Here is a 24432-nt window from a genome sequence, read left to right as displayed (position 1 = left end):
GTATCGAAATGCGCGTTATTAAATTATCCTTCTTTTTATGTTAAACTATTGTGAAAATAATTATTAGTTCTGAAGCTATCGGCGTATTTATAACAGCTGCGTTACTTCTTGTGGAGACTTTAGATATTTATACCGCAATAAAATAAGTAGGACGTGCCTACTATTGGAATGTCGAAAATTGATTTGTTTTCTGTGTGGAAATATCCAAAACCTCCAAACACACCAACCCCACTATGCCACCAACATACATGGACGTCTGAAAAACGATGGTCTCAAGACTGACAGTGGTCTCAAAAACAGATTGAAATAGCCAAAATAATCATTCCAATAAAGAAGTATCAACATAAATTGTGGTGGTTAAATATATACTGCATGTTGACACAGCATTAAGAAGCAAGTAGCACGGGTAATGTGCGTTTTCCAAATCCACGCTCTTCACACAAAACCATTTTGCCGATTTTGCGTGCGCATGTATAACATCAAACAAGAACTCTCGACTGACACAGGCTAATACGGTAGGTCTATTGGATATTCGTTCTGCTTTCGTTAGACCTCCCCTATTATTTTCTGAAAATAAATTGAACATTAATTTATCTCACCCAACAAAATAGTGCATCTTTAATTACACATGTCTATAATATCAGGCATTCTATTAGGTAATTTTAACTTACAAAACGGTTTATTTGCGTTGTCTATGCATCATTGTTTGCTGTATTAGAGCAACCTTCTATTAAATTAACATTTTAATGGCTGCATAAAAGTGCTTATTGGTATTGTTGAAATTGTTATATGTACAGGAAAACTAACTATTCTAATTAGTTTCTGTTTATAGCGTTGAGGAAAACATTTCTTTATCATTCATCGTTTTTGTTTTTTCTTTCTTCTTCAACATAATTTAATATTAGTGGAGACGCATATCGCTCATTCTACAAAATCGGGCGCCAATAGCCTTTTTCCCATTCTTTGGTCCACAAACACTTTGTCGAGCATTTTAGGGCATCAAACAAGAAATTTCGACTGACACAGGCTAATACGGTAGGTCTATTGGATATTCGTTCTGCTTTCGTTAGACCTCCCCTATTATTTTCTGAAAATAAATTGAACATTAATTTATCTCACCCCAACAAAATAGTGCATGTTTATAATATCAGGCATTCTATTAGGTAATTTTAACTTACAAAACGGTTTATTTGCGTTGTCTATGCATCATTGTTTGCTGTATTAGAGCAACCTTCTATTAAATTAACATTTTAATGGCTGCATACAGGTGCTTATTGTTATTGTTGAAATTGTTATGTGTACAGGAAAACTAACTTAGATTGTAATTAGTTTCTGTTTAGCGTCGAGGAAAATATAAAACATAATGCTAAGTATTTTCTATATTTCTTTATCATTCATCCTTTTCGTTTTTTCTTTTTTCTTCAACATAATTTAACATTAGGTGAGACGCATTATTCTAAAGTCACTGAAGGCTATTACAAGCTAAGTGCTGGATTGTCGCAGTGCGAACTATCTAGACTAAATATGAAATCTCTTGAATAATATCATGTTTCTGTCGGTGAAATGGCGTGTGTGTATGCGTACGGTATGTAAATATCATTTTCTCAAAATGACACACAAGAGTATCATAATCGCATGAATTTTTGAATTCTCTGACACTTAGTTGCATCGAAAAACGAATAAAACAAACAAGACAAAAATAAGTATCATTCTGTCATCTCAAATACAAAAACATCTGCGCACACATTTCTCTCACTTTAAAGGCCCTATCAATGACCCCACCTTGTATTGAAATTTGTCGTCTTTATGGAAATTTAAGGAATCGGATAGCGACGTTTGCAGATTTTTGTGGGACCTGAGAGCACACCAGACACACAAAATAACTTTTTTGAAATTCGGGAAATAGGCCTAATACAAACTTTTTGGCAAATTATTAAAAATTTATGAACCTAATGTACTTAAGGAGGTACTACACCCCTCGATAAATGTGTGTCTATTTTTGCATTTTTCTTAAAAACTAATAAAACAGTGGTAACAAAAGTTATTTATATTATATAGGGGCAAGGAATCCAATTACTACTACACTGAAATTTCAGTGACCCACATAATGAAAACTTTACCAAGAAAATGGACAAATACTAAGTGTGAGCCAGAGGTCTGTGGGGAGACTGTATATCTTGACTCTGTGACCTATCCTGGTCCACATGTATGGTAAAATATACTAGTGCGTGGGAGTATCGCACAGCCAGTTCTGATGACGTCACAGATTTGAGCTCAACACAGAGGCTAAGTTCGACTGGAACACAGTTTTTCAAGCTAAAAAAAACCATATTTCTGCTTATTCAATAGGAATGAGGTTTACATTATAAGCTGGATAATTTCAATGGCATATCAATGCAATTTGCCCCAAATTTGTACGACCTTTGGTTTTCATATACCAAATTGAGATAACTGTCCGACCCAGATATTTTGAGGCCAAAGGGGAAATTCCCCATTGAGAAGTTGTCAGACTTGAACTTTTTTAGTTAAAAAAAACCATATATTTTGTGAAGCTATGTAAATCACTTGAAGTTCGTTGACTAGATGAAAAAAAGTTCTTTTCAATGGCGTTTACCCCAGGTTGATACTATGAGCAGATCCAAAGATATGAGCTATGGAAGTAAAACAGGGAGGGTTTGACTCTATGCTTTAGTGGCCGTGTGGAAGTGTGCAGAGCAGATGTCGTGAAGTTTTCATTATGGACATATAATTAAGAAATAAGGTACCGCTAGGATGTACCTCGTTTCCTATCATATACTGAACCGCTTGTCTTGAGTCACTAAAATTTCAGTGTAGTAATTGGATTCCTTGCCCCAATAATATAACTTTTGTTACCAGTGTGTTATTATTTTTTGAGAAAAATGCAAAAATAGTCACAAATTTACCACAGGGGTGTAGTACCCCCTTAAAGGTTATGTAGCTGGGAGGAAAAGCCGTCCATCATTTGAAACTTTTGACGATCCGTACTGAAGATATACCGGTACATTTTTCTTCAAAAGACTATATATCTTCAATACGAAAGGTACATATCATAAAGTTTACTTAGAACTAGCCCCGTTCCACAAACCGCGACGCCTCTCGAATAGCGACCGAAGGGAGCACCGAGCGTAACTATCAGCTACTATCCTACAGTTGGAAAATCATCATACAGGTATCAGAGTACAGCACAGAAGCCAGTGCTAAGTTTACTTCGAGGAAGTTAGTTTATAGTCAATTGAAAAATATCCTTTTGTGTCAAAAATGACTTGGTTGAAATGACTATATTCCGGGGTCCCGATTAGTAAATAATCACGGAACGTTGGGGTAATTTAAATAAGACCCTTTTAGGGGTCAATTTATCTGATATGCCAAACAACAGAAAATTACCCCGACCGTGGTTGATTTAACCACGAATACCGTAAAACCTCGTTTACAAGCTATAGTGCTTTTGATGAAAGCTAAATTAATTAGGCGCCATCCATTAACAAAATTATAAAATTATGGAGTTTGAGCACCTATTTACGGCTGCTTCGTATTAATTTAGCTTTCATCAAAAACACTCTATATGCTTGTAGACGAGGTTTTACTGTAGGCCTAGTGTTAGATAAAACTGACCACGTAAAAGGGTTGATTATTTTGACCCAGTCGTTTTAGGGCTGTGCAATAATTATGAGCCCCCGGGGGGGAAAATTTTCAAACGGCTCGCCAAAATCGCTTGCCCCCCCCTCTCGGCCCGCCAAAATTGCTTGCCACCCCCCCCCTCGGCCTGCCAAAAATATTTGCCCCCCCCTTTACACATGCCAAATTTTTGGGATCCCAATTTGCAAACCTTAAACCCGGGCCTTAAACATGTTAAATGGTCTAAATGGCCAAAAATTGCTTGCCCCTCCCCCCAATTTTACCCTCCCCCCAGGGCTCATAATTAAAGCTTGTTTTTTGTCATTATACTTAAGTTAGTTAGTTAACGTCATTTTACATGTATAGGCCTACTGTACAGAGAAGTGGCGTGGCACCATGGACTGTATAGAAATACAGTCCATGGTGGCACTTCCCCGCTGTAGGCCTAATGTTTCCAGGGGAACTTCCTTTGGTAAAATGCACTGAGTAGTCATTGCAATCAAAAGTTATGACGATAAAAGTTATGACTCATTCAAATTGGGCTGCGCCTAAAACTCACATTGGCCTACATTATTCACATTTGACACTGCCTTTTGCTGATATGTGACCCGCCCAAAGCAGACGATGATAGCATGCAACCGTATACTTTTTATCATAAATATATAAGCCTAGTATAACTAATTTAGACATGGGGCCTACACCAAATAAAATATTTAGAATAAAATTAGCGCCATGACTCAAGCCTTATAAATATGTGCCGATGACTGTCAAGATAATGTGATTCCGATTGTTTTTGTGATTGTAAAATTCTGCTAATAAAAACATGAAGATAAAAAAGTTGGGGTCGGGGCAAAAAAAAAAAAAAAAAGGCGCCAAGGTTTTGTTTTAATTTCATGCATTTAGGTTAATAATAATAATAAATAAAATAATAATAAAATGCATTTATAAAGCGCATCAAACTAAAAGGTCACTATGCGCTGAACAACTTAATTACACTTAACTTACACTACAAAATGCATGAAAGAGCAAAATATATAACAGCAAACAAAATAAACGAAAATAATTTTAAAACCAACTGCCTCAGGAAACGAGCAAATGACACAAGAGGAATGAAACAGTGGATTAAAAGCATTAACAGCATGGCAAGATTTAAAAACAGCAAAAATAATTTAAAAAACAGCAATTTTTGATTTAAAAATTGGTAAGCAATATATACAAAAATTGGTAAGCAATATATACAACCAAAATATACACAGTTAGGCGGGGATTTTGGTGGGGAAAGTTGAATGCCATAGGCCTACTTATTTAGGCTTTATTATTATGAATATTTTTTTGCTCGTGTGGTTTTTTTTTTTTGTTTTTTGGTTTTTTTTGCTCTCGTGTAGGCCTAGTGGGAGAATTTTTTATCTTTGCTCATACGTCGGTAGTGGGGAAGTTTTCAATTTGGAATTAAGTGTTCCGGTATACAGATTATACTATCGAAATGGTGCACAATGGTAACGTTACCATGGCAACAAAAATGTTTCAATGCATACAGGCATGATCAATATCACGTGGCATAGATTACAGTGCATGTCAGCATGGTCAAAGGTTTACATACCACCAATACCAGGAACTCAGTCGTGTATTTACTTATGCAGTTCTGATTACATTATTTACAATCAGTATTACGCCCGGCATTTTACACTACACTGCACGATTGCAGCGTTATTTTGGTTGGCGGGTTTGTGTTGTTTTACACGTAATAATCTCTTATCTGTTAGGATTGTTTGTTTGCAAACTAAGATGCAGTCACGGTGAATTACTGCTTTTACGAGCGTTTGAATCATATATAGCACTAGGTCAAAGAATCGGGAGTAAAAATAACTTTTGTGTTGGACTTGGTTGAATAAGCTTAAATATGTGGTGTTGTAATGCGTTTTATGCTTGATGAAATTTTATTACCACCATCACTGGTGTAAAATTAAAATATTACCAGAGCCGACTCGCTATATATGTTGACTCAAATGGCGTCTGTAGGTGTCAATGTGTCAGGCAATGTGTCCGCAATGATCTGTCGGGGTAACTTCACTGCTAAGGAGCTGTTTTCAGGTATGATAGGACCTAGTAATCAGGACATTAATTTCATTCATCATTCATTTCATTCATCATTTATTTCCATATCAAATCATGCCCTGACGCCCGGGCCCTGACGTCATGGTTTGTAGGCCTATGGCCTCCTGGTACATGGCCTACTGAAATAACTAAAAGTAGTTGTGTGTGCCAAATGACTTTATTGGGGTCACAATTAAAAGGGCATTTGGTGTTCCACAGCCTCATCCCCCCTGCACTTTTCTCCAAAAAAGTTGAGATGTTTATACCACTGGAAACCTCTGGCTACATAATGTTTATGTAGTACCAAATATTTCTTGCAGATTAATTCGTTTAGCGAAAATATCGTCAAATTTGAATTTCGTGCTGGTATACCAGAACGAAATTACACACAGTGGCCTATGAGCAGTGTATTGTTGAGTTTGTATTGTTCTAATTATGTAACCCCCCCTACCAAATTTATGCTAATTACATAGTTGTGATTACGAGAGTCATGTAGGCTATTTTTACACTTATGTTAATGTGATATATAGCAATTCAATCAATACACTGCCAATGGATCTTTTCATTCCATAGTTAATGCTCTACCAATAGATCTTTTGTCAGGGTACCTTCCTTTTGACAGCATCTATTGGTAGAGTGATTGTCTCTGCCAATGGCCTTTTGACAGCACCTATTGGTAAGGTGAATGGACCTTGCTAAAGGATCTTTTGACAGTGCCTATTGACAACACTTAACAACCTATTGGTAGGGTGATTGTCTCTGCCAATGGCCTTTTAACACGCTCTATTGACAGCACCTATTGTCTCTGCCAATGGCCTTTTAACACGCTCTATTGACAGCACCTATTGTCTCTGCCAATGGCCTTTTGACACGCTCTTTGACAGCACCTATTGTCTCTGCCAATGGCCTTTTGACACGCTCTTTTGACAGCACCTATTGTCTCTGCCAATGGCCCTTTGACACGCTCTTTTGACAGCACCTATTGGTAGGGTGAATAGGCCATGCTAAAGGATCTTTTGACAGTGCCTATTGACAACACTTAGCCTATTGGTAGAGTAATTATCTCTACCAATAGCCCTTTGACAGGGTGAGTACACAAGAGCCCTTTGACAGGGTATTAACTCTACCAAAGGATTCTTTTGACAACCTGTGAGATAATCACTTCTAAGAGCTGATGATTGCATTAATAAATCTAGGTCAATGATAAGTGGAGCCTGCCAATAGGGTCTTTTGACACACTATTTGCAGGGCCTACTAAATCTGTGCTAACCATTGTTACAAATGTGTATAAATACAGGGAGAAATCCCATGTTGAGTCTCTCTTGGTTGAAGCTTGATGATGATAACATTATACTAGTACATGTAGTAATAAAGATCTATAGTAACACAATATACTGTTTCCAGTCTTTGTCCAGTCTCCCTAAGATTATAGATACCCAACACTGGTGGCAAGCGATGGGATTAATTATGGACTTTAACATGCCTTATTCGAACATGACTAGCTTCATGTTGCCAGTTGCTCACATGGTGATATTTATAGCAATGATATTGATGAGTAGCGTTAATGGAGTTAGCAATTGTCTAAACATGGATCCATCTATCTCAAATGTTGGTATGGTCACACTAGAAGCTACTGAGGATCAGAGTGATTATGAACTTGGCTGTGAAGATTCTACGGATCTATACATGAATATAACTGAAGGATGCTTAGGCGTACATGTTTTACTTTCAATCACAGATAGTTATGAACTACCACATAAACCTTTACATGTGCTTTAACATGATATTGTTATCATGGGTATGTCACACGGGTTGCACTAACAATCATGAATTTTCAGTACATTTAAATTGATAAATTGGAACCATGGATTTTGGATATATTTGCCACAACAAAATGAACTACTGCGAGAAAGTGGAATCTTTCTCGGATACCTTGTAACTTCAGATGGAGAAAATCTGACACCCCCCAAAAAAAAAAAAAAAAAGAGGTAGAGGTAGCCGGCAGTGCAGGATTGGTCAACTCCAAAGAACGTCAGAGGAGCTTTCCTAGAACTCTGTTCATAATTGTTATCAAGGGCTTGCACACATAGCTGGACCACTTCATCGTTTGCTGGACAGACATTGAGTGGAGTGACGAGTGCCAAGTAGCAGTTGATACCCAGAAAACCAAGTTAACTGAAGAAGAGGTATGACGTATCTAGCCGACGATGGGCTGTTCAATTTGGACACAGATGCATTGGACACGGGGATATGTGCCACTCTCAGTCAGGTACAATGGTGTGAACAGAGTCAGCGAAACAAGGGCGGCCAATCATATATGCCAGCCAATACATAATGAGCTGCAATCTAGGGTTAATCACAAATTAGTGATTCTTTTAGTTCAATCATCATGTTGTTGACTTTGACTTTTGCGGTAGTGTTTTCTCGACTTAGCAGAACCAATGAAGAGATGCGAATCTGTTGCAGTTCACATACTGGACAGTACTCGCAAGCTGGCAGACAAGCAAGTCTGAACGCAGCAATGGCGCCAATCATCTGCTTCATGAAAAACTACCCAGGGTATGTGAGATATCCGAAGTCAACCAGACATCGAGTAGTATGTCAGCAAGAGATAGAAATGAGGGTAATATTTCGACTGACCATACAAATCATCTTAAGATCCTATCAAGCAGCACAGTTGAGAAAAAAAAAAAAATGTTTTTGCCTCTCCAATGGCCACCACACTATTGGTTACTGCTTCTTGGATAGATGGTTACATGGCAGATGAAATTATGTGAAACTGCGACATGATGATTTGAACCTATATGCTATTCATTAATTAGTTAAAAGAAGTCTTACGCATCCTGGTAGAGACACTGTTGAGTTGGGACGCAAGAGTCCATACGTACACATAATTTGTATTGCTATAGAAACAGTGGTGGAGGATGATGTGCTAAGTTGGAGACCAATGACAAAACACAGTCTTATCTCCAAGTTGCAGTGCCTAAATCACTACAGAACACTTCTATTTGCAATGCACAACGCAGTGACATCTGATCATCTCGGGTTCAAGAAAACATATCAGAAGAGAAGAAAAAAAAAAAACCCGCTGTTTCCTGCAGTTATTATGATTTGAGCTTGATCATGCATGAAGATGTTAAGGGTCAGGTTGACCAGTTATTGAGTTCTGTTTAATATAAACTTAGTGATGATGATTCTTATTGATTATGACAATGACTCTCAAGAGGATTCTGATGCAACCCACTTGAACCGGTGTTCAAGAACTGTTTGCAAGATTTCTGACATTATTATAAGTCATCCCAGGTGTGTTTACTTTAAAACTAAACATAATTACCTGCCATTGACAAGGTAATTTCTTTTGGCAGAATTCTTTTGGTAGAAACATATTTACCTACCATTGACAAGATAATTTCTTTTGGCAGCATTCCTTTGGTAGGAATATTCTATTGACAGCAACATGCTAATCCCATTTTACAAGTGAACCAGACTTTTAAATTGGATAAAGAACCATGGACATATATTACTAGGGGCTTCACATTGATACATCACTTTTGCTTTTGCAACCATACAGTCCACATCAACTTCTACACTAACTTGCACTCTACATATCAAATTGCAACCATGGCATCTTTCCAGTGTCATCTTTGTTCTTCATCTTTAGGCGATCGACATTCACTATATCGTCACATGTTTCAACACTGGCCCTGGCAGATAAGTCAGTTTACTTGTGAATATTGCAAGAGAGGATTTTATAACCGTTCAGCATTTGAATCACACCTCCTTTCTGAGGCACATAAGCAGCACCTTGAATGGGCGGTGAGGATTAAAGTTCCCAAATACTATGTCAGAGCTTTCGCTTCCAATTGGATACAGAACTCACTGCGTCGACAGGAGATCTTACCTGAACATTTTCACAGGCTGAAAAATCAAGTTCAAGTAACTGCAGATGACATTGACATATCACAGCTGGAGTATGATTCCAATGCACCTGGCATGACAAGGGCACACAAACTAGTTCAAGATGAACTTGCTGCAAGCCATTCTGTTAACCCATTAGCTTTGACCATAACTGGTCTACCAAAATTAACATCTCCTCTTTCTCCACCACAGAAAGATGTTTACTCCCAGCAACAGACAGGATCAGCTACCCCTGTATCTAATTGGATACCCCCGCCGCAGTCCCCTTTTTATTCTGTTCAGAAATTACACAACCACTGCAACCAGCAGTACCAGCATCAGGGAGTGTCAGCAGCAACCCCTGTATCTAATGGAGTACCCCCGCCGCAATCCACAGTTGGACTTTTACGAATGGTAGCTCCAGACTGCGCTAATGGTAAAGCAGAACATGCTTCTCAATCAACACGAGCTTCCACGATTATGTTAAACCCCAGCAACCTTACACCACAAGGAGCAGCAGGCAAAAGCACACCCCTACCTCAACCTGGTGCTTCTCGTTCATCGATTCGTCCTAGACACTCTTCTCTGTCTTCTGTGTCAGTAGAAACACAGGTCAGAAATGCCCCTACTACATTCGACCAGAACATTGTCATTGCTAAGAGTCTGGACTTTCTGCTGGAACGTGTCGCAGACATGGAATTTAAGGTACAAAAGAAGACAACACAGGTGTGTGAAGCACAGACGGAGGATATGATTAAACGAAATAGTCATCAGCTGCAAGAGGAATTACAGCATGCCAATATGTATACCAGGCACTTAATTGCCACATTCCAAGGGAACATTTTGAACAAATGAATTTATGTATGACTTTTAATTGTGTGTAAATTTCACCAAGGACCATCATAAGAATAATGAGCCATGCTTTGGAAGTAAGTAAATATAATGTTAAAAAAAAAAAAAATTAAAAAAAACTGTGACCCTTGTCACATGTTTATTTTGGAATGATTATATCTGATATCTTAAATATAGGATCCAGCAGTGAGTGATTGATATCCTTGTTTTGGTCCTAAGATTGATTTACTTGAATAATTGCTGTCGTTTTTATTGTTGTCATTGTCTCAATGTAAATTCGTCATCGACATGCTTACCTTGGTTGGTCGCCATTGCCGATTATGAATTTTCATTGTGACATATGAAGCTCCATGTTTTTAAAAAGGTGATTATATGCTTACCTCAATTACAGTAGTTGTCATAATACTTCATTACTAGTCAATTACTGCTCAAAATGTGTATATGAATGGTGACTTTGGATATGAATTTTTTTTTGGCTTTTCATACATACATTTGTATCAGTTATTTACTAATTGTTCCACTGTTTCAATCTGTTATGATCCCTGTTCATGACATATTGGAATACTTGATATTCATGGCCTTGTCATGTGTTCATATTTAACTTTAGTTTAGACTTGTGTTTTGCTCAAGATTTAACTTTGCTCCATATTCAACTTTAGTTTAGACATGTGTTTGCTCAAAATTTAACTTTGCTCCATTTTAACTTTAGCTTAGACTTGTGTTTTGCTCAAGATTTAACTTTGCTCCATATTCAACTTTAGTTTAGACATGTGTTTGCTCAAAATTTAACTTTGCTCCATTTTAACTTTAGCTTAGACTTGTGTTTTGCTCAAGATTTAACTTTAATGTCGTTAAGGTTTTCAACAATCTATATTGTAATTCTCATATTTTGAATTTTATATTGGTGATTGGGTTTTTTTTTTAAACTAATGCATGCAATGATGAAGCTATTATGTAAGGATTCAAGTACTTCTTCAAATTAGAAATTTGATACACAATTGATTTCAGCTTATCTAAATAACTGAGGGTACTTCAAATTGTGTGACTTTTTAAGTTCTGAGTTCTGTATGCCTGTCTGTTCTCAGACCAGGTAATTGCTGCACTGAAGTGCAAACATTGGGAAGCTCTTGTCTCCTTAAGGCTATACAGTGTTAATCAATTATCAATTTCATGGTTTTTTTCTTCTTTTCAAGAACTTGCAAATTGTATAAAGTATCTCTCTTGTATTTCACAGAACATTACATTGTTCTCGTAAAATTGCAAGTTACATACAGGATTGAAGATTGATGACAGATATTGTTAATTGGGTAACAATATTATTTTCTTACTTATCCGTTTCAAGATTAATTCAGGTGTTGAGGATCCACTAACAAATTGGAGAAAAACAAAACGTGTTACTATATTTTGCTATATTTTGCTAAGTTTTGATCAACTTTATGCTACTAATTTAAAAGCAATACAACAATGAGGACATTGTCCAAACCAGAGAGGGGACAGTGTTGAGTTTGTATTGTTCTAATTATGTAACCCCCCCTACCAAATTTATGCTAATTACATAGTTGTGATTACGAGAGTCATGTAGGCTATTTTTACACTTATGTTAATGTGATATATAGCAATTCAATCAATACACTGCCAATGGATCTTTTCATTCCATAGTTAATGCTCTACCAATAGATCTTTTGTCAGGGTACCTTCCTTTTGACAGCATCTATTGGTAGAGTGATTGTCTCTGCCAATGGCCTTTTGACAGCACCTATTGGTAAGGTGAATGGACCTTGCTAAAGGATCTTTTGACAGTGCCTATTGACAACACTTAACAACCTATTGGTAGGGTGATTGTCTCTGCCAATGGCCTTTTAACACGCTCTATTGACAGCACCTATTGTCTCTGCCAATGGCCTTTTAACACGCTCTATTGACAGCACCTATTGTCTCTGCCAATGGCCTTTTGACACGCTCTTTTGACAGCACCTATAATATTGTCTCTGCCAATGGCCTTTTGACACGCTCTTTTGACAGCACCTATTGTCTCTGCCAATGGCCCTTTGACACGCTCTTTTGACAGCACCTATTGGTAGGGTGAATAGGCCATGCTAAAGGATCTTTTGACAGTGCCTATTGACAACACTTAGCCTATTGGTAGAGTAATTATCTCTACCAATAGCCCTTTGACAGGGTGAGTACACAAGAGCCCTTTGACAGGGTATTAACTCTACCAAAGGATTCTTTTGACAACCTGTGAGATAATCACTTCTAAGAGCTGATGATTGCATTAATAAATCTAGGTCAATGATAAGTGGAGCCTGCCAATAGGGTCTTTTGACACACTATTTGCAGGGCCTACTAAATCTGTGCTAACCATTGTTACAAATGTGTATAAATACAGGGAGAAATCCCATGTTGAGTCTCTCTTGGTTGAAGCTTGATGATGATAACATTATACTAGTACATGTAGTAATAAAGATCTATAGTAACACAATATACTGTTTCCAGTCTTTGTCCAGTCTTCCTAAGGTTTATAGAAACCCAACAGTATAAATACACATAATCATGCATAACTAACAAACGCATAATCGGAATCAACTGAAATTTTGGGAATAAGCTTTTTTCGTGGATATCTACTGATAAATGTCATAAAAGAGGAAGCTAGGATCACGAAATCCTCCTTTAAGTAGGCCTAATTAAACATACTTCAAAAAGAAAGTATAACTTATGCCTATGTATATTCATTAGTTTTTAAGATACTGACTTATTTTCCCCCTCCCCCACCCCTCTCCTTTATTGCAGAGATGGCAGCGTCGTCATTTTCAAAAGCTTTGTTGATCTTCTCCACCCTTCTAACTGGTATAACATTGGTTATATTTATGGAGATCGTCGTCTACGTCTCCATTAAGGTGCCGTATGGAGCCAGAAGAGGATACACTATATTCTTACTTGGACTCTTTCCTGTAAGTAAAGATTCTTGTCCACTCTTCTAACTGGTATACCGTAAAACCTCGTCTACAAGCATATAGAGTGCTTCTGATGAAAGCTGAATTAATCCAGGCGCCATTTTGGAATTTGAGCAAATAAATTACAGATCCATGCATCAAACAAGTATTATTGTAAGACCAATCTATTGTCTTGGCATATTTACGCATGTATCGTATTAATTTAGCTTTCATCAAAAAAACTATATATGCTTGTAGACGAGGTTTTACGGTAATTAACCCTGGGTATCACATTGGTTATATTGAGGTCGTCGTTTTACGTCTCCATATGGAGCCAGAAGAAGATACACCATATTCTTACTTGGACTCTTTTCCACCCTTGGTATAACAATTAACATTGGTTATATTTAGGGAGATCGTGATATACGTCTCCATTAAGCCGGGTGCCGTATGCACTGCCAAAACAGCAGAGAACACTTACTAAACACTTGAACACTTAATAAACACTTGTTTGTACAGTGAGAGTATAGAAATAAAAGGGGTGTTGGACAGTATCCACAAAGAAGAATAAGAAGAAGGGTGTTAATTTATAAACACTAATGTGTAAAAAAATATGAAGATGTTTATGATTGTTAACACAATCAAGATAGTATTAAGATAGATTTTAACACTAGATATTGTGTTAATATACAAATTATAAAGATCATGAACCTCACACAAAAATGGCGCGATTTGTGCCCTTTCCTATGTCATCATTAATACACTCTTAAAATATTATCAAACTTAATTTAATTTTGCAGTAAATTAGTGTAAGGCTCTTCACAATTACAGCAACCTATACACTGTCAATATCATACCTAATCCTGGGAACATTTGATACTAAAACATCTGCAGTAACTAAAATTCTATAACTGCCGTTCGTAGAATATCAATGTGCTGTAAATCGGACAGCATTATTTTGTTGTATTTTTAGATGCATAACAGACATTTAGTAAAAATGTCTTAGAATTGTTGAAAGGTCTTTTCTTTAGGAGGCATGTAGTTACAATGTTGACATTTTAAGCTAAATTTTCATCTAAATCAACATAGTAGAAGTACTTGACTGTCTTGAAAAAGTAAAACCTGTAATTTTTGCTGTCTTACATACAATTTTACATTAATTGTACTTATAGTGTTATTTATTCGTATACCATGCACAGGTATTTAGCGTCACATCACTTGCCAGTATCTATGTACCAAGAGCTGCGATCGTTGCAAGTTGGGCTGCTAGTCTGTAAGTCACTTATTTTAAAGACCAAAGTAAACATTTCTTGAAAATACAGAATATTATGTGATTTATTATAGCTTACCAATCCGAAATAAAGCTAAAATGCTAAATAACATTAAGGTGAACAAGCCCCCCTGGCTATTTTGGCCATTGGGTTCTAGAGTTCTTGGGGGAGGGGGGGGGGTAATGTCATGATTATGTCAAATGATGGGTTGGGATGTGTCACATGCACATGATGTTTAAATTTAACAAATATGCCCCAAAAAAAGTTAGAAAAATATTTACCAATTTCATATTAATATATCGTTATATATAGGCCTACATTATGGCTTTAAGCCATTTATATATACCCGTCGGAGTCAGAGACCCAGGCATGAGAATGATCATCCATGCAAAAACCCTTAAAAGTGAGTGAAATTATGTTAAAAAGGCCAAAATGGGCTGAAATATGCAGAAATTTTGACAAGAACCTCGTGAATTCAGGTTTTAAAATTCCCATGTCTGGAGATTAAAGGAGATAAGATCAGTGAATATTTGTGATCATTAATTGAAGCTTCCGAAATGACCTTTGATATTTACATGGTTTTATATGTTTTGTTCAAGAATTGTTGCGCTATATAGGTACAAAGGTCAGTTTAAGGTTATATTTATAGCAAAACGGGAATTGCTCATCAGCCACAACTGTTTGCACTTTTAATTGGCTTTGAGAGAAATTAAGCGGATATTCATTTGATTTCCTATGGCCATAACATGCATAATGGCTATGCCTACAAACGATTGGTGCATGGAATAACAGATGGCCGTTACAGACTCAGAGTATTCCATGTTTAGAATATTTGATATAACCACATTATTTAATATATTCCCATTCTATTTTGTAATGTTTAAGCCCGGTGTTTAAGTTATAACGGATTACGTAAATTCAATAATAAATTATGTTACTTAGAATATATATCTGGTAGAAATATATTACCGATTTTACGTCATCAAACATGCGTTAGAACTTAGATTAAATAACGCCAAGATATGTTACATCGAACATTCTACATCCACTAAAAGGGTCCTTTACTAATTTTTGTTCAAGATAAAGTATGTTTAATATAAAAGCCCCTACAACAATGAATCAATAATCAAGGCATAAAATAATTTCTTTGCTCAACAACTAAAAGATAATTGAATATACACATAATAAAAATTCCTTTAAAAGGAATAGGGCGGGCAAATGAAAAATTGTCAAGAGAAATGAAAGAATGAGTAAGTCAAGTTCACAATTAAAATAGGAAAATATGACACAACATCGATTTCCAATGGTGGAATAACACAAAACGTATAAACAAAGTTAAAAGAGTTGTTAACTTTATACGTTTGTTATTCCCCTATTGGAGGTTGTGTCATATTTTCCTTGATTTTAATCTTATCTATTGCTTATCCTTTGTTCTCTGCTGGTCAGTTGGAACAGATTTTCCTGTTTTTATATTAATCCTTCACATCATAACAGAAGACGTTTTATGTTAACATTTTAATATAAAACATTGTTATAAAACTTTTGTAGATAATAGTTATTTAAAACATTTTCGTAATCATACCTAGAGGGTTTTTTTTATCATCAGATAGAAAGACTTCTGCTCATCTTCTCTGGTGAGACAACAGGGCTGGGGTATCTTTCCATATCAAAGTTTAAAAATCTGTCATATCAATTTCCTCAATATGTTGTTTTGATACAACTTATGAGGGGAAAAGTTTTTACAATATTTCGATATTATTTTTTAACTTTGTAACTTTATTATGATTAACATAACTGTATTTCAAAGCGTCAAACTATATCATTATTTTGTCCCAACAAAAATAATCCAGGGAATAAAATATTCATTCATATATTTATTTATTTTATTCAACCTGGGCCATTTCTACTGGTGCACATGCATTCTAATAATTTGTCTATAATACCTTATACAAGCATCTATTTGTCACAAGATTTTAAAAGTAAATAGCCTATGTACACACTGAACACAATGCACATACAAGCTGTATTTAAGAACATGCCGAAGCTATCAGTACAAGATACATATTTGGTGCATACGCACCAATATGAACCTCGCGCCAATCGATTCGTGTTCCACGACTCTTTAGGATATTTGGTTTAAAAGATACAGGGTTAGGTGCACTAAGTACAAAACGTGAATATATCTCATTAACCAATGATCCTACAGATATGCGGCCACTGACCTTTTTGTTTCTTACGACCGGAGGACATATCGCACGACTCTTCCAGTTTCATACTCCCCAAGAGTCAAGGATCATTTTACCTGAGTTACAGCCCAATCAGAGCAACTTCCAATTTGACCTGACCTTTGACCTCACATGACCTTTGCGGTTTTATACTCCCCAAGTGTCAGGGATCATTTCCCCCGACTTACAGCCCAATTGGAGCAACTTTAAATTTGACCTGACCTTTGACCTCACATGACCTTTGCGGTTTTATACTCCCCAAGTGTCAGGGATCATTGTCCCCAAGTTACAGCCTAATCGGAGCAACTTCAAATTTGGCCTGACCTTTGACCTCACATGACCTTTGCAGTTTCATACTCCCCAAGAGTCAAGGATCATTTCCCCCGAGTTACAGCCCAATCAGAGCAACTTCTAATTTGACCTGACCTTTGACCTCACATGACCTTTGTGGTTTGATACTCCCCAAGTGTCAGGGATCATTGTCCCCAAGTTACAGCCTAATCGGAGCAACTTTAAATTTGACCTGACCTTTGACCTCACATGACCTTTGCGGTTTCATACTCCCCAAGAGTCAGGGATCACTTCCCCCGAGTTACAGCCCAATCGGAGCAACTTCAAATTTGACCTGACTGTTGACCTCACATGACCTTTGCGGTTTCATACTCCCCAAGAGTCATGGATCATTTTCCCCAGTTACAGCCCAATCGGAGCAACTTCAAATTTGACCTGACCTTTGACCTCACATGACCTTTGCGGTGTCATACTCCCCAAGAGTCAGGGATCATTTTCCCCGAGTTACTATATTTATTGCTTTTAAGCTTTCCCTCCGGTCTTTCCTTTTAAAGGGAATTTTATCAAAGCGTCAGATCAGTGCCCCAAACGAACGAATTTCTCAACACGCATGCTCAATTCAATTAATAAATCAACCTCTATGCAGAAAACAAATTATCGTTGTTTCTAAAAACACTATTTTCTCTGAAAATAGTGAAATTTTATGTTTTTTATATTACACACTAGCATCGCTTGAATATTTGTTTTAATAAAAGTATCATAAATATTTAAATGAAGGTAATTATAATTTACTATATTCAGGCTTTCCCCATGTCCCCACGTTCGATTCAGAAGTAAACACTAATACCTCGCGCCTCCCGGCGCGAGGAATAAAATGATATATATGACCTTCACGATGCTATTAATTTAGCCCAAAGATTAGGAAAAAAACTAGCAAAACTGGTGAACTGGTACTGTTCAAATAAAAACATCTGCAAATCTTGCTGCAATTTCCAAATAGTATTTCTATTACTTAAATAATTATTTTTGTTATTTCTTTTAATACAAACACATTACTGCCTATGACGATTTTATCGTATTACTTACATATCAAAATCAAGTAATAATTACAAAACTCGCCGTAAACTATCACCTCTGTGGGTGTTTTGGATATAACCGGCACGAATATTTTCTCAACACTGCGGCATGTGAGAAAGTAGGTCAATAGTCAGAGAATACAGGGCGGGTGCGGCACGCCGCACCCGCCCAAAAACTTTAAACTTGTTGGTTAAAATGTTAACCAACAAATTGTGTGGTTAAATCCGACCATGTTGGTTAAGTTTTAACATTAAAACATGTGTTCTACTGATATAATCCTGTCTATTTTATCTTTCTACTCCAGATATTTATCTTTAGGTTTATATATTTTCATCTTATTGATTCTGGCGCATTTTCGAGGCATTGACACGATGGTAAGACGACTTCAAGATGTTGAGATAACGTTAGCACAACCGCCTCTTGCTTGTTGCTGTCCCTGTTGTTGCTCCAAGATTAAACTAACGCAGTAAGTTTGAGGGTTTATACCTGCAATAGCTGTCAGGTGTCAAGATTTTTAGATGTGTACAATTGAATGCAGAAATTATCAAAACGTCTAGGGCTATTATAATGCAGACTGTGCTTTTGACATCGGTTTGGAGCTGTGCTTGTAAATGTCATTTGTAAAGATCAGTCAGTTGAATCGAATTTATCAATTCGAATTAAACAATTCATTACTTTGCCATATGGGCACCGCCATTAGACCACTAAGCAGGCTATGCGACAGGCGAGTCGATGATGGACCATTATAATTATTATATACAAAAGAATAGTAAATTTAAGGAGACTTTAATTCAAATTAATAAATTTGATATTCCTGACTAATAATGGCGTGCATATTCTTTTTGCTTTTATATACCATTTACGCTTGCCTTTTGAGTAGAATCATTCGATGGCGTGTGATGTATGGTCAACCCTTAAAATTTGTTATCTTAAAGGAGGATTTCGTGATCCTAGCATCCTCTTTTTATGACATTTTTCAATACATATCCACGAAAAAGACCTATTCCCAAAATTTCAGTTGATTCCGATTTTGCGTTTGCGAGCTATGCATGATTATGTGTATTACACTGCTCCATAGACAATGTGTTGTAATTTCGTTCTGGTGCACCAGAACGAAATTCAAATTTCACGATATCTTTGCAAAACGAATTAATCTGCAAGAAATATTTTGTACATAAACATTATGTAGCCAGAGGTTTCCAGTGATATAAAAATCTCTTTTTTTGAGAAAAGTGGGGGGATGAGGCTGTGGATCACGAAATGACCCTTTAAGTCAGTAATCATAAATTGCTGCGTACAGATGATATACCAAGTTTTGTTCTTTTACAATCATTAATATCTCCTGTAATCAATTAGTTTCATTACTATATATTTAGTTTTTACTGGTTTCAGTCAACATATCCATCGATTACGACTGGTTGTTCTACAGAGCGCACTTATCCAGCCTTTGACACTCTTCATTGCGTCGATATTATGGACAGACGGGTTGTATATACCAGCCTATGTACGTATAAGGTGTTGGAAATTATACATACTTCTTAGCATTTTATTTATTTATTTATTTTATTTTATTTTATTTTTTGGTTAAATGCGAGTTCTGAGGTGACAATTATTATGGAAAAACAAATTTCATTGCAAATTATTTGAATACTTTCCAGCGACAAGAGGACCGGATTTACCCTTTTCAGGGCCGACTAAAATGTAGGACCCCTGATGACTATCCGGATCCACGCGTTTACATCCCACCCCCTGTAACCCATTTCTCATTGTAAACCAGTGCTCCACTAAATTTTCTACACTTCCATTTTATTATTTTTTTTTATACTCGCAAATTTAGAGCACAGGCTCAGACCCATCTGGTATATCCGCCCTGTCCAGTTAGGATAAACCAAACTATTCTACCTCGATAACAACATCGATTTCTTGTGAAATATTTGTCCAACTACGGAAATCATTTGCAACTTTCGCTTCCTTCAGATAGTAATATATGTATAGCTTCACACATTAAACAGCAAATCATATTGGTAATATTTAATTTGATTGTACTTTTCAAACGATGTTTCTGTAAAAAATTAAGGGACCATGATGTGACCGTATTATTATTAAACTATATCAGGAAAATGTTTACTTCACTGCTATTTCAGAAAGTATGTCGCAAGAAGACTTTTTAGTATAAAACGGCAAATTGTCAGAATTTTTGCTTTCCACATTTTCCTACTGAATCAATAAAATTTTATTTTGAATTTCTTTCAGATCTCAAAAACGTCAGCTTTCTTATATCTCACATTAATCAGCCTCATCTCAACATTGGTGGGTGTCTACGGTCTTACAGTCTTTTATAAAGTCTCCATAGAACCACTCAAAAAGTACTGGATAAAAGAGAAATTCATAGCGCTTAAGATCGTTATGATTGTACCCAATGTACAGACTCTTTTGCTTGCTATTTTAGTACGGTCAAAGGTCATCAAGTGCATTGCACCGTTCAGTGCTTCTTTGGTATCAAGTAGTAAGTATTTCTCAATTGAAGGGACATTTGGAGTCCCAATCATATACAGGGTGCCCCCCCCCCCCCAACAACAACAAAAAAAAACACCCCAGAACCCCCATTGTGCCCTCTTCTCTCCTATTTTTGAAAAGTTAATCAACTATATTTTGGTATTTAAAGAAACCTTTAAGGGGGTACTACACCCCTGGCCAATTTTGTGCCTATTTTTGCATTTTTCTCAAAAATGATAGCGCATTGGTGACAAGTAAGATATGTATATTATAGGGGCAAGGGCTACAACTACTGCACTGAAAATTCAGCAACTCAAGGCAAGTAGTTATTGATTTATTGATCAAATATTGGGTTTCCCTCATTTTTGACTGTAACTCCACAACTGTTGTCTGTGCTGAAATAAAATTTCCAGTGCAGTAGTTGTAGTCCTTGCCCCTATAATATAAATATCTTACTTGTCACCAATGCTTTATAATTTTTGAGAAAAATGCAAAAATAGGCACAAAATTGGGCAGGGGTGTAGTACCCCCTTAATCGTTAGCTTTAATAAACCAAAGCAATTATTTCACAAAACCATTGGACTTTCTTTTGCAAGATATTAAATGTTTCATCATTTTCTTACTATCTATATAGTTATCTACAACGCACTGGTTATCTGCGAGATGTTTATACTAATCGCCTCATCCAGATATGTCATATACAAACTCCGTCAGAGGAACCGCAGACGAAGAGAAAGCTCCTTGTTGGAACTACAGAATATGATAGTACCGCAACATCAGACAGGTTGCACTCAGGTTAAATTCAATCAGGGTAGTAAAGATGAAATCAATGATGTTATTGCATCGGATGAAATGAAAGCTCCGGAAGGGAGCAGGATTGTCAGATATATTGAAACAGATGTTTAACAGTATGTAATGGTGACTTTTAAGTCACCATTACATAATGTTAAACATTAAGCTATGAAGTAGCTTAGAGTCTCTAAGCTACTTCATCATGCAAGTGTAAGAACATTAAACTATTATCTGCCATTTAAATAAACACAGCACACGAAATACAGTAAGCCAAAAAATTAAGGTACCAGTTGTGTTTACCCCTGTATATCCTAAATAAAGACAAATATGTCAAAATTAAAACAAGCAGCCAATACACGTACTCTGTAGCTCTAATTTAAGACCTTACTTGTTGAAATTGGTTAAGAATTAAAGAAACAGTGATCTAAAACCTAATGAAGAAACGAAATCAAAAGTTGCACTTTTGTGTACTAATCAATGAAAGCACGACGCTAGTTTTAACGTGCTAATCAATGGAAGCGCAGCGCTTGTTCTCTTGTTCACGACCGCTTTGTGTACAAATCAATAGGGCATTTAATGCAGCAAACTGCAACTTTTACATTGGTATCTTCCTTGGGTTTTGGGATCGCCGTGTCTTTATTTCTTGAACAATTTCAACGAATGAGGTCTTAAATTCGAGCTAAAAGATACAGCCATTAGCTGCTGGTTCAAAAACTTCCAATTATGACATATCTGCCTTTGTTTAGGATATACAGGAGGTGAACATAACTGGTACCTTAATTTTTTGGCTTACTGTAAGTCCCCCTCTCAACATTTCGTCATAACATTGTAAGGTTTCGTTTTGTACCAATAAAACTAACTTCTAAATAATTATATGACTGCTTACACGAAGTTTTGTGTGAAAATGAGAGATGTCCAAGACAAAAACTGCACTTTTCAAAAGTCACAAAGTAGGCCTATGCTTGTCACAAAAGTTGATTCATGGCTTGTTACTAATGGAAAAACCCCGGAAAAATCCATGTGGTTGAGTGCAGTTTAAAATCCTCACCAAGTGAACATTTATAATGTGTATCGATTCTTGATCATTTAGCCATGCAAATCCCCTTGGTGCAGAGTTCTGCACAGTGAGTTGTAAGGTGGCAAGGGCCATTCCTTGTCCCAATACACCTTAACAAGCATATGTGATGCGATCAAGCCAAATCAGTCGGAACTCGGGAAATATTAAATTCTCAGTTTCTTATAGGATAGTAAAAAGTATTTACAAAGCTGCATTTGCAGAAAACTTCATTGAAATTGAACAACCAGTTTCAAAAATTTGCGCAATAAAAGAGTTTCCAAAACAAGAAAAAACAATGCGATCAAGCAAAATCAGTCGGAACTCGGAAATATCGAAAAAAAGGAAATATTTCTTTTTGTTTCCTATTGTTCTGTAGACTCTTTAATTGCTCATATCTTTGGAACTGGTTGTTCAATTTCAATGGGGTTTTCTGCAAAATGCAGCTTTGTAATTGCTTTTTACTATCTATTCACTTCTGCACGTTCCGCCATTATGCACTATGTGCGGGAGAGCCTCGAACTGGCAGCATACATGAAAGGAAGAATTATGTAACCTTACACAGAACGTTATGACTAGTTCAATTCCCATTCATGTATGCTGCCAGTTCGAGGCTCTCCCCGCACATAGTGCATAATGGCGGAACCGTGCAAGTAGCGAATAAGAAACTGAAAATTTAATATTTCCGAGTTCCAACTGATTTTGCTTGATCGCATCACATATTTGTAGTATTACAATTAATCAACTTTGCCTTGTTTCAGATGGACAAACTTCCATGTACAAAATAAGTTAATTGCGAACGCTTATTATCTAGGCTTAAACATAATAAACAAAATCAAAATTATTAATTGTCCAACCCAAAATGATACTTTTATAGTTAATGTTGGAGAGTTTTGGATATTTTTTCTAGTTCATTCCAGCTTACAGTACCTTTATATGACCGACTGCACTTTTTGTACTGTCCTTGGCAGGGAGTGGTTGCATTACTTTGGCTTTGACGGAAATTATAGCTGTTTACATGACTGAAAATATGACTCAAATAATGAGGTGCAAGATTTTGTAGGTTAAAATTTGAGTTTTGTCTCAATTAGTGGTTTCTAGTCAAGTTCAGCATGGACATCCTCTACTGGTGTGTCCCACTTTGCACCACAGATAGTTCTTGCAGCCCTGTTTTGAATAACTTGTTTCTTTGAGATCATGATACCACAATTTCCTCAAATGTTTTTTCATCTTTGCTATAATCAAAATATCCTATTCTTAATGATCCGAGACCACTTGCGTGAGTGTTTGAAAAGCGTCACTGACCAGTGTTTGAAATATGGCTAGGTCAAGGGTAGGTCGCGAGCGTGGTATTCTACAAAAAGTGAGCTTGACCAATAGTAATACACACTGGTCGAGAATTAAATATTTGTGTAATTATCATTATGATGTTGCTGGTAAATTGCAAGTGTGCTAGCTATTATTTATTTCCTAACAATTAAAACATAAGATTCACAACTTCTAATTTAAAGTTCCTCATTTTTTTTGAACAAAAAATATTTTACGAAATGTAAAATGGCATGTGTATGTGTAGCCTTATTTGTTTTACACATGTGGCTTAATTTATAGCATCACATATCATTGCGTACAATAAGTTGTTCATTATGTAAAAAAAAGGAAGTTTTAAAATTGCACCAGAGTCCATAGCAGTCAGGTTTTCCTTAAAAAATGGCCTACTATATTGTTTAGAGTTCACTCTTGTGGACTTGGATGAACCTCTTTTTTACATAATGAACCATTGTTATAACGCAATGTATGATGAAGACGATATAAAT

At 36.4% G+C, this 24432-nt stretch overlaps 1 protein-coding gene across 1 annotated transcript; it reads left to right on the top strand.

The window, feature by feature from the left end:
* The first annotated feature begins 5447 nt into the window (after positions 1-5447).
* Positions 5448-21821, top strand: LOC140156663 (organic solute transporter subunit alpha-like). Its single transcript, XM_072179601.1, has 7 exons — positions 5448-5727; positions 13270-13430; positions 14612-14685; positions 18581-18742; positions 19669-19780; positions 20530-20782; positions 21407-21821. Exons 1-7 carry the CDS (start codon positions 5631-5633, stop codon positions 21676-21678), a joined length of 1131 nt encoding a protein of 376 aa, XP_072035702.1. The 5' UTR covers positions 5448-5630; the 3' UTR covers positions 21679-21821.
* Positions 21822-24432: the final 2611 nt, after the last annotated feature.

This window comes from Amphiura filiformis, chromosome 7 (assembly GCF_039555335.1).
Source record: "Amphiura filiformis chromosome 7, Afil_fr2py, whole genome shotgun sequence".
Lineage (NCBI taxonomy): Eukaryota > Metazoa > Echinodermata > Ophiuroidea > Amphilepidida > Amphiuridae > Amphiura > Amphiura filiformis.
The sequence above is the reverse complement of the archived record's forward strand: the minus strand, read 5'-3'. Positions and strand labels throughout refer to the sequence as shown.

Coding starts and splice junctions, on each gene's coding strand:
- LOC140156663 (XM_072179601.1), top strand. CDS start 5,631: ATGTTGACTCAAATGGCGTCTGTAGGTGTCAATGTGTCAGGCAATGTG. Junction 18,743..19,668: donor TCCAAGATTAAACTAACGCA/GTAAGTTTGAGG, acceptor TACTGGTTTCAG/TCAACATATCCATCGATTAC. Junction 20,783..21,406: donor TGCTTCTTTGGTATCAAGTA/GTAAGTATTTCT, acceptor CTATCTATATAG/TTATCTACAACGCACTGGTT.